Consider the following 16049-nt stretch of genomic DNA (forward strand, 5'->3'; position numbering starts at 1 on the left):
TTAATGAAATCTGAGAACTATACAGTAAATGCTTCATTTGGAAAATATCCATCAGTTATCTCAGACTTGAATGTTCCATCGTTTCTACACCAATAACTCTCTATACTCATTCTCTTCTCTTCGATCTTTTTTAACCTTCTGCTGCTAGGCATCTCACTTTCACTTGATGACACATACTACTTATATCTATCGACATCAGTAGCACATATCAAAATATTATAAAAGTGATTAGTAGAATTATATTAACATTCATGACTTGACAATATGATATTTATTACTATTGAATAATTAGATTACTTTATTGTTGATAATAACACCATTTTCATAATTATCCATAATTGTATATTAGAAATTCATCTTTATTATGTATTATTATTGTGATCATAACCATTTAATGCCTATTTATGATTTGTCAACATATATTGTTCTGCTGTAAATAACAAAATACTAATAATTAACTATGTTGTAATCAACTTGTTATTATTCCCGAGTTATTTGTTTTCATAATAGGCGAATTCAGATTCCGTTGACTAGCTTTTATTGTTTAATATGAACTCATGTTTATTATTGGATTTTGGTATGTATATACTAACATATATATTTATATATCTGATAAGAATCTAGAATGTCTCATTCACAATTCATTGGATTCTTTGTTAAGAATATAGACGATGAGAAAAGAATAATACTGTAAATGCATATCACTTATATACTTTTCATTATAATGAATTAGTTTTATAATAGTGTTGATAATTTACCCTAATCAAAATAATAAATAGACAAATAAACTATGGTTGAATTCATACATTCATTTAGGAAAGTATATATCATTTGGTAGAGTAATCCGCCTACAGTCTATTTAATACAAAAAGGGTAGGTTAAGAGAGTTACTTAAAAGTGTAGCAATGTAATATCTTTCTGTTATATTTTATCTAACCAATAATATACATCTAATAATTTAAATAGAGTTAACCCTGATTTATGTTGGCGTACTTTTGGCTGAATACTTCACTATATATTCTGGCAGTAAAAGCTGTAAAATTATTGAAAAGTTTATAATGAGTCAAACAAATGGACTAATTGGTATTCTGTTTAGGGGGTTAGTTGATTATGAAACGCAGAAAGTGGTACAAATTCATTCAAAGAAAATTGGAGTCACATTTAGACTCATACAATTAGGAATTATTCTCTATGTTGTATTATGGGTGATGATCTATGAAAAAGGTTATCAGTCATTTGATCAAGCAGTGAGTGGAGTGACTGCCAAATTGAAAGGTGTCGCTTTTGCCAACGTGACTAATAATCCATCACTTGGAGCCACTGTTTGGGATGCGGCTGATTATGTGATACCACCACAACAGAATTCAGCATTCTTTGTGATGACCAATTTGATTTATACACCTGGACAGACATTGGGACATTGTGAAGAATCGCACGATGTTTTTGGTAATAGTTGTCATAATGATTCACAATGTCACTCTGGACAGTTAGTTCAACGTGGTAGTGGGATACAAACAGGTAAATGTGTGAATTCTACAAGGCAAGCAAATTTACGTGTATGTGAAATATATGGTTGGTGTCCTACAGAACATGGTGTTATTCCGAGACCTCATTTATTATCATCAGCAGAGAATTTCACAGTAATGATTAAGAATAACATTGAATTTCCTCATTTTCGAGTGAAAAGAAGAAATATTTTAAATTGGATGAGTCGTTTATTTTTGAAAACCTGTTTATATAATCCAAATGATGATAAATTGAAATATTGCCCAATTTTCCGTCTCGGTGATATACTGAAATATTCTGATCCAGTAAATAAAGATATATGGGAGACTGGTGGTATGGTATCAATTCACATTGAATGGAATTGTAATTTAGATTTCGATGAGGAGAAGTGTTTACCGAAATATGTATTTCGTCGATTAGATGACTTTGAGAGTAATGTGGCGAATGGATGGAATTTTCGATTTAGTCAACATTACATTGATGGTGGTGTACGTAAACGTAATTTGATTAAAGCTTATGGTATCCAGTTTTTTATAACAGTGTATGGAACTGGTGGTAAATTCAATATTTTAACATTTTCAATGAACTTTGGTTCTGGATTAGCACTACTCGGTATAGCTACTATGTTATGCGATTTGATTGTGTTGAACATTACAGAAAAAAGAGACATTTATCGTGAAGCAAAAATTGATTTAATTGCTGAAAAAATAAATGTACACCAGTCTAGTGAGAAACTTAACATTCATGATGATCCCTATCCAGTAGTTAAAGAAACCAAAAGTGATCAGAAACGTCATTTAATTATTCGACGTCATCATGAATTTGTGAGAACACCTGATTCCATCCGTCGATCTCCATTTCCATCGATAAAGCAATTCATTATTGAAAGAAGTCTACTATCATTTAAAAGATCAAATGTTACTCCTATAAACTATAACCCTGAAATAAAATCAAAACAAAATCATACTTTGTTAATTCAATCTAATTTGTTTCCGAAAGCACAGGTATCAAAGGAAAATTTAATTACAATCAACCATCATGAACAATGTAAACAAAAAGTAACTTCAATTATCAATAAAACAGATAACAATTTCAATAATGCTTCAATTTTATCTAATAAGTCCCATTCATCAATTTCTAATTTATCTAATATAGCAACATTTCAAAAGTCTGATGTCTCAATTAATCCATGTACTACTTTTAGTAATCATACTACTAATAAACAACAATATTGGAAACAACAAAGACTTCTTCAGGAATGAGAACTAATTTTTTTTTAAAGTAAAAGGTATCCAAAGCATTTTAGGTTTAAATCTCATTGGAATCACATTTATGATTATATCTGTTAATGAAGTGAATTGTTGAATATAATTTGTCTTTATCATTACTATTACTATCATGATAGTTGTTCTGTTTCTCTATGAATCACATCAACAATGACCATACTGAGTTTCATAGTAATTAATGTTGATACCTGAAAACAGGATTAACATGGAAATTTAAAAAAAATACCGTAAGCTTCTTGTTTACTGTTTCATCTTGTAGGTGGTAATTAATAAATTTATTCAGTACAGTGATTTAATATACTATATTTATTGACTTTTTTAATGCGACGAATTGCGATGATTATTGAGTTTCAATGAGTTACATAATGGACAAATCAAAAAAGCGATGAATAGGTGTAAAGTCCAGATGTAAGTCTCCTCAGGACTAAGAATATAGGTTATCAGTGGGTTGCGTCAATTAGACAAACGTAATATGGAACATGGCTTAGTGTACCAGGAGTACAGTTAATCAAATCGAATAGAAACACATTCGGTAACAACCGGTGAACAGTGATTGCAAATTCAAACACACGCATTCAAACACATTTTTCAAATATCCAACACTGAAAATAAACATTCACATCCATTTCATTTGGTCGAATAATCATAACTCCCAGCACATCAACACACAAATTATGGTCATTCTTATTCGTCGTCCAAACAACAACATGAAAACCTCCAGTTTGTAAGTCTTTACCAAATGATATCAATTCACTCTGATGAATAGAATTTACAATACCACAAAATCGTTATTATTAACACCGTTAGATACCGACTCAAAGGTCTACAGGTTAAGTGATCACGCGTGAGACTGAAGGACCTGGGTTCGAATCCCTCAAGCGAGATCGTAGGTGCGCATTGCTTAGGAGTCCCACAATAAGACGAAATGGTCGTCCAGTGCTTCCAGATTTTCAATGATGGTCTAACATCAATCAGTTCGTGATCTCAATCAAAAAATTTACAAAATGATTAATGACATTGAGTGTCACATTCATATCATATCAATGACATGTGGTCAATTGAGATTTATATTGATGTATTCAATCACATCGCCCTAACAACTCACTACTACCACCACCACCACCATCAACAACAACAACAATCACAATTAAATGTAATGGAAGATTTCTGAGATAGCAATGTGTAGCATAATTTACAATAATTCCTAATGAAATCAATTAATTATGTATATGTATATGTATGTAAGTATGCACATCACATCAACAGTTTTCCTCATGTAAATTTCCGTTGTTGTTTCATTTACTACTCAACAGTTTAACAATAAATTAATTGAACAAACAGACATTATAGTCTTCGAACGATAGTCTCATTCTTGACTATACTTCCTGAAATCAGACTATGCTATATCCTGTCTGGAATATATATATTTCTAGATGAAAATATTTTTCATAAAAAATCTTTTTCATTCACTTCATCATCTCCAAAATTGATCAGATTGTTAAAAATCTTTTTGAGAATAACTAATTAATTTGAAATTACAGTCTGCATTATTTCTTGCTAACCATGTGTGTGTTCAGTTCAATATCAAATGTATAATAAAGTGTTAACACAACTCTAGTGAAGGAAGTATTTCACATTCGATTATAAAAGTTAAGAATGAGACTATCGTTCGAAGACTATTATGTCTGTTTGTTCATTGTGGGACTCCTAAGCAATGCGCACCTACGATCTCGCTTGAGGGATTCGAACCCAGGTCCTTCAGTCTCACGCGTGATCACTTAACCTGTAGACCTTTGAGTCGGTATCTAACGGTGTTAATAATAACGATTTTGTGGTATTGTAAATTCTATTCATCAGAGTGAATTGATATCATTTGGTAAAGACTTACAAACTGGAGGTTTTCATGTTGTTGTTTGGACGACGAATAAGAATGACCATAATTTGTGTGTTGATGTGCTGGGAGTTATGATTATTCGACCAAATGAAATGGATGTGAATGTTTATTTTCAGTGTTGGATATTTGAAAAATGTGTTTGAATGCGTGTGTTTGAATTTGCAATCACTGTTCACCGGTTGTTACCGAATGTGTTTCTATTCGATTTGATTAACTGTACTCCTGGTACACTAGTGTCATTTTTTTTTACAAAATTCTCATGAGAATTACTAATATTTAGGTGTTATTATTACGTGTGTATATTGTGTTACCCAGTTTACTAGGATTTCCCTCTTTGTCTTCGTCGTAATCAATATCATTTGATTTATTATTGTTGATTTTGATACTTATATTGTTGCATATGTGTATAACACTGACTCATTGCATCTAGTTGGAGATTAAGAAACACAGGTAGCTCTCAGGTGTTAAATTAAAAACACATTTTCAGTAAAATGATTAGAAGTGAGTGGCACTGTAGATGTGCTTTTGCATGTTGGTCATTTGTGGAAAGGCATCAACTTGGTAAAGCGAATAAACTGTGGAATATTTATAAACCATCTTTTATATTTCTTTCATTATATAAGATGTTCATGATATTGTTAACAGAGGCTCTCTCGGTTATGCGTCAGTTCATTCCGTTGATCAATATATGATAAAAGGGCATGCTTATTGTGAAATCTGATTTCAAAAAGCACCCAATAAATATTATCTAAATTACATTCATTCAGCACATTTGATTTTGTTCTTCCACGGATTGATGATATAAGGAGATACCACTAAGATGCTTATTTACTGAATAACGGATGCGATTTGCTAACGGCACATAAAATTGTTCATCTGGTTTATGATTTAGACCAACTGTCTTTTGTCTTTTCCGCTACTTTCAGTGTGTCAACTCCGGACAACGTGAAAATTTCAAGCGGGTAATATTCACCGATGATGCAGATATGACGAATGTTTTGCACTCATAACATCGTCTATAGTATGTAATAGTAGCTCAGCTCGTCCAAACTTTGAAATGTTACCGTCAAGTTTCTAGTCTGTTTCTTTGCATTTGCACGATTGAACATTATGTCTAATTTTCTATAATCACTGGTCAGAATTGAGAATTAGGTGCCGAGATTTTTCACTTGTGGTTAACAATGAGAGCATAATAGATAATCATTAGTTATGATTTTGTCAAGAACACTGACGAACTTGAAAGTTTACATTATTTCCAATAGAATTTTTTTAGAAATTCGGTGTTCACCAGTGTTTTTCACAATGAAGAACAGTACTCTATACCGTTATTACATGTGCTGAAAGTAAATGAATATGAGTGAATATGATTATAAATGTATTTTGTATGGGGAAGTGATATCACATGATTGATGATGCATTGTGATGAAAGTCTCATTGTAGGATGGTTAGTATTGTAATTATCACACCGATTTTAGTCACAAATATGTCGTGATTGATTCATGTTAGCATACAAATGATGTGTTTTCAATTGTTCTACAGAACATTATCTTCACAGTACCATATTATTTTGACAGTCCGCAATGACTGACAATAAAAATATGTGATATGGTAAACAATAGTGCATATTTGATAATAATTTTGAACATCACAGGTCAACAGAACGTGCGAAATTACCGAAATTAAGAGATCATCAAGCAACTGTTTCGATGTAGTTAGTGTGGGGCTATGGAGAATTTTCGTACTTCAATGAAACAACTAACCGTGCCGTGTGTGGGGAATGTAGTCAGAGAAGACAGTGGAAGGCGGTCATGTAATATCGTTGGTTGGTTGAGGTTTGACTTGTACATCAGGGGATTACTTACTTACTTGCTTACGCCTGTTACCCCCAATGGAGCATAGGCCGCTGACCAGCATTCTCCAACCCACTCTGTTCTGGGCCTTTTTTTAATTCCATCCAATTCTTGTTCATTTTTTTCATGTCTATCTCTATTTCCCGGAGTAATGTGTTCTTTCGTCTTCCTCTTTTCCTTCGGCTTTGAGGATTCCAAGTGGGGGCTTGTCTTGTGACGCAGTTCGGTGCTTTCTTCAATGTGTGTCCTATCCACTTCCAGAGCTTCTTCCGGATTTCTTCCTCCGCTAGGATCGGGTTTGTTCTTTCCCACAGTACGTTGTTGCTAATAGTGTCCGGCCAACGGATCCGAAGTATTTTGCGTAGACAACTGTTAATAAACACCTGTATCTTCTGGATGATGGCTTTCGTAGTTCTCCAGGTTTCTGCCCCATACAGTAAAATTGTCTTGACATTTGTATTGAAAATCCTGACCTTGGTGTTGGTTGACAGTTGCTTTGAGTTCCAGATGTTCTCCAGTTATAAATATGCTGCTCTTGCTTTACCGATCCGCACTTTCACATCTGCATCAGATCCACCGTGTTCATCAATGATGCTGCCCAAATATGTAAAGGTTTTTACATCTTCCAAATCTTCTCCGTCAATTTTGACTGGATTAATGCATGCTGTGTTGTGTCGGAGAATCTTGCTTTTCCCTTTGTGTATATTGAGACCTACTGCTGCTGAGGCTGCTGCTACACTGTTCGTTTTCTCCTGTATTTGTTGTTGTGATTGCGATAGAAGAGCCAGATCATCTGCGAAGTCTAGATCGTCCAGCTGCATCCTAGATGTCCATTGTATCCCACGTTTCCCTTCAGATGTTGACGTCTTCATGATCCAGTCGATCACTAGGAGAAAGAGAAAGGGTGAGAGTAAGCAACCTTACCTGACACCGGTCTTTACCTCGAACGAGTGTGTCAATTGTCACACCACGGGATTACGGTTCAATTTCTCGTAGGTAGAGTTTTTGAGCGAATTACTACAGGTCGTGGGTTCTACATCATTCTGTGTGAAAGTGGATAGGCACTGTTGAGTAATTTAGATGGTGGTGGTGGTGGTAGTGTCGAGTCACCTAGACTGGTGGCCACATTGCAACATGATCGATAGCATTCGATCTGCACTAATAAGGACTAGACAAGCATGACATTGATCACCACCCAGTGATCAATCAATTGTGACTGTTGAGTGATCTCGTGCTAATACGCAAACGCCATCCAGTGCTATCAGGTTTTTAATGGTTGTCTAACTTGAAGTAGTTCATGGTTTCAACGGTACTTCGTTATAGTTAAATGTTCGTCAGCCACGAAGACCCGCAATCATTTGTCTCTGTCTAACCGACATCCTCCTTGTCTCCCCTCCTCGATGATAAATTTAGACATTTTGATTTGGAGTTAAGTGACTCCACTTATATTATCCCAGCCAATTAGCGATCACACTTACTTCATTTGTATGGACAATACCAATTAACCGTTACAGTGGATTCCATCATATTCCTCTACATTCAAACAATTTTTTTTATACACTAAAATAAATGACACTGTTTTGTTCATACTCAATAGTTTTTAAATTTCTCATTTAGTCAAAGATCCCTGGTTACTTACCTAATTACTTACTTACTTACCTGTTACTTCTCGTTGAGGAGCATAGGCCTCCCACCAGCACTCCCCATCCAATCCCGTCCTGGGCAACCCTTTCCAGTTGCTATTCATTCTTTTCATGTCTGCCTCAAATTTTCGACGCAATATGTACTTCGGCCTTTCATTTGTCCGTTTCGCTTCCAAATTCCAAGTTAGAGCTTGCTTCGTGATGTAGTTTGATGTTTTCCGAAATGTATGACCTATCCACCTCTATTTTTTTCCTAATTTTTTCCTCAGCCGGAAGCTGGTTTGTCTTCCCTTACAGTAGGCTGTTGCTGATGGTGTCCGGCCACCAGACAATTCAGTATCTTACGTGGACAATTGTTTATAAATACTCATACCTTTCTGATTTTGGTTGTAGTAGTTCTCCACGTTTCAGCTCCGTACAGTAGGACTGTCTTGACATTCGCACTGAAGATTCAGATTTTGATGTTGGTTAACAGTTGTTTTGAGTTCCATATGTTCTTCAATAGTAGGAATGCGGCCCTTGCTTTGCCAATCTTCGCCACTACATCTGCATCGGATCCTTCTTGTTCATCGATGATGCTGACCAGGTGCGTGAAAGATTTCACATCTTCCAGAGCTTCCCCATCAAGTGTGATTGGGTTGGTACTCACTGTGTTGTATTTGAGGATCTTGCTTTTTCTCTTATGTATGTTGAGGCCTACTGATTCAGAGGCTGCTGCTAGTTGGTAATCCAATAAATATTGATGTAGATCATTTCGTCAGTTTTCACTCATCTTTGATTCAATCGATTCCTCTTTTGTACAGGAAGATATATTGAGAGAAACATTCATTAGATATTCCGACCTGATTCGCTTAGTAAGATCTGATGACGACTGGTTACACCACGCATTGCCCCAGTCAGTGAATATTATATGACATTGAAACTTGTTTGATGAAATGAGTTTTTTTTAATATTAGGAACCCTCAAACATACATTAATGAATATTACAAACTACGAATCATTTGTCATGATCAATGAAAACATAATTCAAATTATTACAGAAAGTTCTGATTACAATAAATTGGTGGAAGTTTGTTTACATGAATATTGGTTAATTATCTAAATACACTGTGACAGTCATAAATCCAGTTAATCAAGACTTACTTTTTTAATCAAAGGCAACGAAAATTCCCAAGTATAGAGATATCTATTATATCTTATTGTATAAATTGACATTATGAGTTTGCATAGTCTTCACTATATTTACTCCTGAAACATGCCGTCCACGCATCCATAAGAATATGTACATTAACTTATGTAAACCATTTAATTTTTTCATGTCTTATCTGTCAATATTGTTAACATTTTTGTAATTTGACTCCTGGGATATCTGTAGTGTGATCGCTCAGATTGATATTCAATAAATGTATAAAATCAAAGTAGACTTGAATTACTCATTTCCGAAACCACTGAATGATACTGTGAGTCACGTGAATTCTGCTTGACTTTTTCGTGACAGGGTTACGAAGCGAACAAATATTATAAGCAGAGATGGATGGTAGCTAGCAGTCGAATACAGGAGGTAAGTTTTGTTTTATTTGGGACTTGTTAAATGGATGTACCTGCATTTCACAGTTGATGTTCACACAAGTTAGCTTGTTTGTCACTTGTTTGTGTAATGAAGTAAAGTTTAATTCATCTTCGTATTGGTTGTTTGAATTATCCTATTGATTTGGTATTATTTTACTTGAATCTTCCCATTGTTGTTTAGCACTGTAACTGATCAGTCTCTTATTAGTATATGTGCAAAGTGTGTGTATTGCCTTTATATTGCTTTAATTCACAAGCATTATATGCAAAGATGGATAGTGACTAGCAGTGGAATCCAAGACGCGCGTTTCATCTCTTTTAAGACTCATCAGCCGGACGTACCTGCGTCTCAGAGTTTGTGTTCACCCCGGGACTCGAACTCGGTACCGTTCGTTTCAAACACGAGCGCGTTATCCAATTAGCTACAAAGTCCTGATAACCGCTTGCTTGTGCAATGCGGTGAAGTTTAGATTCAATTGGTATTGTTTTACTTGAATCTTCCGATTGATGTTTAGCACTGGCCCGGATTCCACTGCGAGGCACACTATCCATTTTCGCTTATCATCCTATTGATGTTCAGGACTGTAATTGATCAGTCTCTTATTGGCATATATATATCCTATGTGGATTGCCAACAAGAGACTGATCAATTAGCAGCTCTAAACGTCAATGGGAAAACTCGGACAATCATATATATATATATATATATATATATATATATATATATATATATATATATATGATCAATAAATTGTGATTACATCTCAATCCTACAGGAGGTCAGTGGTAACGTCTATGACTGTGAAGCTGGGTGACACGGGATCGAATCCATCGGGAAGCACCTGGTCCCTCAAGATTACAGGTACACCTTGCTGACGAGTGTCAAGTAGCACGAAACCCGGGTTCAGGGTTTCCTGTTGATAACCTGCAACCATCATCTTACCTAAACCTAAACTTTATTCAAAATTTCTCCAACATCTTAATAAGTAGGATTGTAACTATAACTTCGACAATGTTTACAATCACTGAGAATTTTCGTTAAACAAAAGAAGGATAATTTTTATTCCAATTTACCATTTTATTTATCACGTATCAGCTAGTTCAATGGCAAAGTCTCCGTAAACCTATATTTTACACTAGTACATTATAAGATTTCTACTCTATAGACTAAGTAGTATCTAAATAGCTTAAAAACGTTATGAACTTCTAATGTTTAACAACATATATATGTGATGACTTTGATAGATTGTGGACTGTTTTTGAATAAGATTATCAAATGATAACCTAAATGACTGGAGTCTGTTTACAAAATCAAATAAATTTGTGTCGAATCACAAGTTGAATTATTATTTACTGATAGTTAAGTTTCCCTTCAGTTGATATCGTGGAATTTCGTAGATTAACAGTACTACATTTCAAGATCAGATTGAATTGATCTCAATGCACATTCACTATTCTTCCAGTGTAAACACACATGTTCTCAAACATCTTGCTTTAAACAGTTTGATATTGAAAAAATAATGTAGTATTATCTCAATATGCTACCAAAAACTAAACTATTTTCTCTAACTACAACTGTAGTTTAATGATTTGAACACAAGAGAAAATAAAGGAATACAAAAAATGGTACAAAGTTAGGAGACTTGAATAATACAATATCATTTCCAGATCATATAAACATTCAATGAGCCTTATAATAAGGAACTGGGACAAATCTATCATAAACAGATTTTGAAGTTGTACAACTAACTTGATATTATTTAGTCAATAAGCCAATATGAAACTAATTTTTCCCAGTGTTCAGATAATAAGTAATTTAAAGCAAATGGTCTCTTTTATAAATTTCGATGGAACAATGAGAGGACAGAGTTGATCAGATCGACTTTGTCTTCTCATTGTTCTATCGAAATAAGTAATTTCTTAAAATATATTTTAAATATCCATTTATATACTCATAAGTAAGTCATTGTAGTTTATGAAGAATAACATAAGTTAATTTTCAGTCATACTTCTAATTGGTCATTTTGATAACCAATTGAGGCTATTTATTCATATGTAAACCAAATACAAAGTAAAAATTGGCATAAAACAATTCGTAAAGGAAATATTATTCACAGATATTGACTGAATATGTATGGAAAAATAAACTTCAGGCCTAATTAACTTCAAAAAGAATTTAAATATTTTACTGAACATTGTGAAACATTACCTATTAATTTATAAATTATTGAGCTGATGGGATTTTTAAAGAGTCTTGTTGAAGGACTATTGGAATATGAAACACAGAAAGTGGTACAAATTCATTCAAAGAAAATTGGAGTCACATTTAGACTCATACAATTAGGAATTATTCTCTATGTTGTACTATGGGTGATGATCTATGAAAAAGGTTATCAATCATTTGATCAAGCAGTGAGTGGAGTGACTGCCAAATTGAAAGGTGTCGCTTTTGCCAACGTGACTAATAATCCATCACTTGGAGCCACTGTTTGGGATGCGGCTGATTATGTGATACCACCACAACAGAATTCAGCATTCTTTGTGATGACCAATTTGATTTATACACCTGGACAGACATTGGGACATTGTGAAGAATCGCACGATGTTTTTGGTAATAGTTGTCATAATGATTCACAATGTCACTCTGGACAGTTAGTTCAACGTGGTAGTGGGATACAAACAGGTAAATGTGTGAATTCTACAAGGCAAGCAAATTTACGTGTATGTGAAATATATGGTTGGTGTCCTACAGAACATGGTGTTATTCCGAGACCTCATTTATTATCATCAGCAGAGAATTTCACAGTAATACTGAAAAACAGTATCGAATTTCCACGTTATCGAATAAAGCGCAGGAATATACTTAAATGGATGAGTCGTTTATTTTTGAAAACCTGTTTATATAATCCAAATGATGATAAATTGAAATATTGCCCGATTTTTCGTCTCGGTGATATACTGAAATATTCTGATCCAGTAAATAAAGATATATGGGAGACTGGTGGTATGGTATCAATTCACATTGAATGGAATTGTAATTTAGATTTCGATGAGGAGAAGTGTTTACCGAAATATGTATTTCGTCGATTAGATGACTTTGAGAGTAATGTGGCGAATGGATGGAATTTTCGATTTAGTCAACATTACATTGATGGTGGTGTACGTAAACGTAATTTGATTAAAGCTTATGGTATCCAGTTTTTTATAACAGTGTATGGAACTGGTGGTAAATTCAATATTTTAACATTTTCAATGAACTTTGGTTCTGGATTAGCACTACTCGGTATAGCAACAGTTCTATGTGATATGATCATATTGAATACAACTAGAAAACGTAGTGTATATCGAAAGGCTAAAATTGATTATATTGCTGAAAAACGCCGTAAACAACAAGAAGAAGAGCTGAAGAATAAATGTAAAGAAAATGATTTTGATACAATGAAAAATAACGATAATAAATCGTTTGAATTGAAACTTTATCCCGGTAATTATCATCTTGACGAAATGAATACTGATAAAGTGCGAATTTACGATCGAAATAGTTTATCAATCTATGATCCTGTTTCACACCCCATGTGGGTAGATAATAATAATGAATGTAAAAAACGAGAAATGAGTAAGTGTCATTTACTTATTTCAAAAAATGAACAACTTTCTTTAGATCAACCAAGTTTTCTTGGATTTCATCATACTCCATCAACATCTTCATCACAAATTATCAACAATAAAAGAGAATCAAATAGTGAAAATAATTTAACAAATCGAATAACTAATCCTTTAAATGAATGTTTCACTTCTATTCCTTATAGAAATGAGAATAATAATATCTCTTTTCTTAAAAAGAATACTACATCAATCAATGATCTTATTTACACTACAACTAAGCATTCAATACAAAATTCAAAATATATTCAATGTGATTTAAAGTCAACACAATTGTCAACATTTATGAAAGAGTCAAATTTGAAAGCTACTACTACTACTACTACTCATACTACTAATAATACTACTCATACTGAAATTGAATTATTAAAAACTATCTCAACATTACCAAAGTGTTGTACATCATTTATAAGACCAACAATTAATCCTCAACCAAATATTCTTATCTACCCAAGAAAATAGACTGGAGAAAGAAAAAAAACAAAAAAATTCATACAATCTATTACATGTAAGAGGGTACAAATTGTTTTTTTTTGTTTTTCTTTTTGTGCATCAAATGATTCGTTATTCTATTATAAGAAATGAAAAAGAAACGATTTGAAAGAGTTAAAGAATTTAATACACTTTGATCAAATACTTCAACAATGTTTCTGTTTTTTTTTTGTTTTTTTTTTTGCTTTTTGAAAAATGAATATTTATTTGAACGAGGAATATTCTTTTCCTAAAATTTCTCATCGGGTTCTACAATTATCATATCCAAATTAATAATTCATAAAATTGGCCAGGTTTAAAGCAGAGTACATTATTATCATTATTATTATTATTACACTAGTTAACCTTTTTGAGAGATTTATTCAGTATCCACACCTATGTGCTAATTCTTGCCTAATTCATATTATTCTGTATATTACGTAATTTCTGATCTGTGAACACAACATTCTCTCTCTCTCTCTTTCTTACCCCATGTTGACCGTATTTATTCTGGTCACTATTTATCATACGATTTCATTTCACTTATAAACTAATTCAAGTTAGCACTTCATATTAGTCAGCTCCAACATTAACGATTTGACTAGATTTCTAATGACAAACAATCCTTAATTCACGTGTTACAATTTTATTATTATTATAAGCTTTATTCAACATTATATTTTTGGTACAATATAGAATTCTCAGCATAAAGTATTTCAACAAGTTTCCTTTTCTTATTGCTTGATCGACTGTGACGATAAATTTTGAGTGATGGCCAGTTAGATGTTAGGAGTTCGGCAATCCACATTTGAATAATGTTCATTCGTTTCAATGCATATTGCCAGCCACCATGATGTCGCTGATTATACCTTTTCGTAACCCGTACAGCGAAAGGTTGTAAACGTTTCATAAACGCGCCTGAATAGATTGTGAGCACAGTAGACATAATAATATGCTGAAACAAACAAGAAAACAGATAACGTGATGAAATATCTAGATCGAAGGAACAGGTAGCCCAGATAAATGATGTACTCTACCTTAAACTTGCCCAATTTTATGGATTATTAATTTGGATATGATAATTGTAGAACCTGATGTAAAATTATTGAAAGGAATATTCTTTGTTCATATCATTGTATTTTAGTAAAATGGGATTAGTTCAGCGAATATTTATTCAATAATCAATGATTTTATGTTTTTAATCATGTTTTCATCAACTGGGAAAAAAGCACACTTTTTATTACATAACTAAATATTTTATATTTTAAATGGTTCTTATTGTTGCTGTTTTTCTCCTTTTTTTCCTGTTTAACCTAATCTATCATAATGTGTTATTGAATAATCTTCAATTCGATTGTTTTTTAATCGAGAGAAAAACAAACAAACAAACAACTTCATTGTCTGTTTTACATCACCATAGTAACGTACAAATATTTCTCAAGTTGTATATTTTAATTTTTTTTTAATAAATGGACTTGACAAATATTAAATGTAACTATCATTCATAATGAATTAGGAATATGTAAATTATTATTAGCTTTGCTTCTATTTACTTTTTATTTTATGTCAACATATTCTATTTGAGATTTTTGGTTAATTATTTGTTGTTGTGTGTTCTTACAATGAAATAAACTATAGTTGATAAAACATAAAAGATTTTTAAGTAAAGATGGATAGGTGGCGAGTAGTGCAATCCAGGATGTGCGTTTCATCCTATTTGGGACTCGTCCACTGGATGTATCTGCATATGAGGTTTGATGTTCACTCTGGGACTCGAGATTATGAGTTAAGGCTATATCGAGGCAATCCGTACAGGATGCATATATGCCAACAATAGACTGATCAATTGTAGTCCTAAATAACAATGGGAAACAACACTAGGTGAATATAAATGATTGTTTTTTCATAAACGTCACTTACTAAAACTCTATAATCATATTTTGATTTATTTGACATACATTATAGTCCATTAAGAAATAAAATGAAATCGTCATAGTTGTTTGAAAGTATCGAAAATCGTGAAGTGTTTGTACAGTAATCTGAAGGCTAATAAAGAAAGTGATAAGATCAAGGTGGTCTGAAGATGAGAGATAATTATTCACTTGATGAATATAAAGAAGAAAATTACTGAATATAATAATAACAGTACCAGTTATGAGAAAAATCA

General features: G+C 33.0%; 1 protein-coding gene across 2 annotated transcripts; it reads left to right on the forward strand.

The window, feature by feature from the left end:
• Positions 1-1058: 1058 nt before the first annotated feature.
• Positions 1059-13945, forward strand: P2RX4_4 (P2X purinoceptor 4; the record flags this gene model as incomplete). Of its 2 annotated transcripts, none has more annotated exons than XM_012941471.2 (1): positions 1059-2768. In XM_012941471.2, one exon carries the CDS (start codon positions 1059-1061, stop codon positions 2766-2768), a length of 1710 nt encoding a protein of 569 aa, XP_012796925.1. The 2 variants fall into 2 exon arrangements, with proteins under 2 accessions (XP_012796925.1, XP_012796924.1); XM_012941470.2 differs by lacking the exon at positions 1059-2768 and adding an exon at positions 11984-13945.
• Between the last annotated feature and the right edge of the window lie 2104 nt (positions 13946-16049).

Source organism: Schistosoma haematobium, chromosome 2, assembly GCF_000699445.3.
Source record: "Schistosoma haematobium chromosome 2, whole genome shotgun sequence".
In the NCBI taxonomy this organism is placed as follows: Eukaryota; Metazoa; Platyhelminthes; class Trematoda; order Strigeidida; family Schistosomatidae; genus Schistosoma; species Schistosoma haematobium.